The sequence below is a fragment of the Enoplosus armatus genome, chromosome 24 (genome assembly GCF_043641665.1).
Source record: "Enoplosus armatus isolate fEnoArm2 chromosome 24, fEnoArm2.hap1, whole genome shotgun sequence".
NCBI lineage: Eukaryota > Metazoa > Chordata > Actinopteri > Centrarchiformes > Enoplosidae > Enoplosus > Enoplosus armatus.
Window position 1 is genome coordinate 5,365,959 of NC_092203.1, and position 3,374 is coordinate 5,369,332.

Consider the following 3,374-nt stretch of genomic DNA (forward strand, 5'->3'; position numbering starts at 1 on the left):
TTTTAGAACCGTATTAAACCTCCATTTACTGACTCTGCAAAAGGTTGATCAGTTTCACAATATTGAAAAATATATGATACATGGTTTATAATGCATCAAATGCAACAGAGCAAATAGTATTTGATTTATTAAACTGTGTTGTACTGTTGGTTTAATAATAAAATACAATTATTTTAGTATTAGTATTTGTGTTCTTCTTCCATTCCTAATTTACTGTGAAAAATATTTCTCTGTAAAAACAAAAACTTCAACTTCCTGTTTAGGTTGATGTGATTGGCTGATTCCAACCGCGCAGACTCCTGGGAAGCGCGATGTTCAAATTGGTTTCCGGTTTCATCCTGCTACGGTCGGTACGCCAGACATGGAGCGACATAATACCAGGTAGAACTCTATTTATTTCGTGGAAAAAATACTATTTCTACAGTATATTTGCCGTCGCAACAACAAAACTGCATAATTTTGTCAATAGTGTGTTACGGCTCCTCTAGACCCGATACTTGCCGTTCTCGTCCGTATGAAGAGACTCACGCCAAATAACATTCAACAATTGAGTAATTTAATGTTGCCTTGCTTTACATGAAATGTACCAATGTGAAACAATGCTATACATACATTTTACGAATCCGTGGCTTCCACTTTTCAATTCGGCAAACATCCCATACCCAAGGGATCACTGTACTAAATCAAAATATCACATTTTTTATTTTTCTCTTTATTCTCACAATGGTCCTCCTCCACAATAACAAAAGGGAAACGAATGCGTAAATTACTGAAGCTGTTTTGTATTGTGTGTGCGGCTTTAGCTTATGTTTCGTTTTAAAGTTCACGTTATGTCATTTCTAAACACGAAATAAGTGCACGTACCAGGACAGTGGTTTCTCTGTTATTGCGAACGGAACATGAGAGAATAGTAGCCTTAGCAGAGATTTGATTTGTGTATGCTTGTTAAAAACATGAATTCAAGTGGGTAATGCTCCACCCCAAAATATATATTTTGAGTATCAAATATTTACTCCCTGTGGGATTGACAGGTGGCTGTAAAAGTGTGTAATTTCATCATGTAAGTTAAGAGAACATTGTCACTACAGCTTTCCACATAGGGAGGTACAGTCTTGATTATTTGTACCACAATTTGTTTCTATAAAGAGCAATACAATGATTTAAGTTACCCGTATTACTAACTGGAACAATGAACACCAGAGGAAGCTGATGTGCTGGTCTGTGTATCATTTCTAGTGTCACAAAGACTCCCCTCAACAATGTTGCCGTTCAGAGGAGGAGCAAAAGTAAGAGCTACAGGCTGTCCTACCGCAGCTGCTTAGGTGCTGCTTCTCGACTCTGCTTGACTCCAGCGTTGACGGCACGTCGGCTCAACACTAGCAGAAGGGCTCCAAAGTCACACAATATCACTGTGAGTCAACCATTTGTAAATAAATAACAGCATGTTCATTTCTGAAGAGAGAGATGCAGAATGGTCATCTTCTCTATCCTCTCCTTTCCTTGTCAAAGGAGAAGGTGAATCCAGAGCAGCTGGCCTTGCTGGTGAAAACGGAGTGGCAGCTGTCGTACGTTACTCCTCTCTATCAGTTCAGACACACCCAGCTGAAGAGCTACTCCCGGCAGCTCTCTGCATTTATTGCTGCAGGGAAGCAGCAGGGCTTGGCAGTGGAGGTGGAGGGACCGCAGGCCAGCTTCAGAGTCTCTTTCTCTCTCGTGCAGGGGATGGTTGAGGCAGATGATGATGCTGAGACTGTCCTCATACAGGTAAGAACAGGATTCTGTTGAGGCAGACAGAAGCTTTTCAGGCCGACGGTGTCCATTTTTTCCTTCAGTGACATGGTCTGAAAGTGATGTGTATTCTTTCCCACCACAGATCCATTCAAAGCCTTTGTTTGCCAGGCAGGACGACCCACCAAAGTCAGTATGGAGCGGCTGGCTGACCTGCATCAACGGCAACCCTGAATACCTGCACTCACTTCCAAAGGACTTCATCTGTCTGCCACTCTTTGGCAGCAGTGGGACCGAGGGTCTCACTACTTTGGTCAAATCCTGGTTCCAGCAGACATTTGACTGCTGCTTTGGCCCCCTGGAAATCAGCCATACAAGCCTACAATGGCTGGTGGCATTATGGACTAACTGCCACGCAGAGTCCAGCATCCAGCACCTCAAAATGATTTGGAATCTTCCAGTTGCGCCACCGCTGCAGGTCACATACACGGTTAACCCCCAAGATGCCTGGGAGCTGTGGAGCAGTGTGAAGAAGGATCCACAGGAGGAGAATAAAGGAGGGGAGGAGGTGCAGGAGGAGAATAGTATTGATATTGAGGAGGTGATGAGGTTCATGCAGGGGCTGAAGAGCCACTTCTACAGACACTTCAGGCTGGATCTGTCAGCAGGAAGCCTGAACCAGGTTTCCACGGCACTGGGCTCAGCCAAGTACAGCGGCAGGATCAAGGTACCATCTGACAGACACCGCTATTGTCATGAGAACAAAGATTTTAACACACTAATTGTTGCAATAATATTTGTTTCCTTTGGTTTCAGATCTCCAACAGCAGATACATGATCACCACCCTGACACTACTGACAGAGTGTGCCCTCCTCAAAATGCCCATCTGAGTGTCAGAATAAAGACATTTTCCAGGAAACGAAATATTGCAATAGCAGCATTCTTCTGAAAAGAAGACCGGCCTGGAATGACCGGACATGCTGCTTTGTATTGCAGATTCCTTTTTTTTTTTATATCAGCAAAGCCAAACGTCTTTTTTTCTTTTGTTTTATTTTTTAAACCTTGGTTCCACCCCCTCTTGTAAATACTACACTGTATATACTCTTGTCCAGCTGTTTAGATATTTTTGTCATTTATAATTGTAAATAAAAGCCAAAAAGGATGCTGTCTGTTATTGTGGTGTTATTTATCTTATTGCAACGGTTAACTGGCCAGACATAACATATTACACTATCATTTTAATATGGCTCATTGGGTTTTGCCCTGTACAGCGGGTTTTCATTCATTTAGGTCTGCAATTGATTATTTTCATTATCAATTAAGTGTTCGGTCAATAGAATGTCAAAAAAATAGTGAAAAATGCCTTTCACCATTCTAGGGTTTTGCCTTCAAATGGGTTGTTTTGTCTGACCAACAGTTCAAAGTCAGGATTCAATATTTTGCTTCCTGAACTGCCAATCAACATCAATTAATGAACTAAATGCTCTTACTCTACATTAGTTAATTCCTTCATTTTTACACCATCAAATTTGACAACCTTGTTCTCAAATTCAATTACCGTTGAAATGAACAGATGGTGGAAGCTCCCCACACCAACTCCCAACTGCGTAAGGGTATAAATACATAACTTGACATAAAGATGTAA

General features: G+C 41.6%; 1 protein-coding gene across 2 annotated transcripts; it reads left to right on the plus strand.

Annotated features, from left to right (window-relative positions):
• Positions 1-361: 361 nt before the first annotated feature.
• Positions 362-2,823, plus strand: cenpl (centromere protein L). Of its 2 annotated transcripts, none has more exons than XM_070930852.1 (5): positions 362-381; positions 1,237-1,426; positions 1,510-1,764; positions 1,874-2,455; positions 2,545-2,823. In XM_070930852.1, the coding sequence occupies exons 1-5, from the start codon at positions 362-364 to the stop codon at positions 2,617-2,619; spliced, it is 1,122 nt and encodes a 373-aa protein (XP_070786953.1). In that variant the 3' UTR covers positions 2,620-2,823. The 2 variants fall into 2 exon arrangements, with proteins under 2 accessions (XP_070786953.1, XP_070786954.1); XM_070930853.1 differs by having other exon boundaries at positions 1,237-1,411.
• The last annotated feature ends 551 nt before the right edge of the window (positions 2,824-3,374 follow it).

Bases quoted from the DNA above. Each gene is read 5' to 3' on its own strand.
- cenpl (XM_070930852.1), top strand. From the start codon at position 362: ATGGAGCGACATAATACCAG. The intron at 382-1,236 runs GTAGAACTCTAT...TATCATTTCTAG, and splicing joins ATGGAGCGACATAATACCAG to TGTCACAAAGACTCCCCTCA. The intron at 1,765-1,873 runs GTAAGAACAGGA...TTCCCACCACAG, and splicing joins CTGAGACTGTCCTCATACAG to ATCCATTCAAAGCCTTTGTT.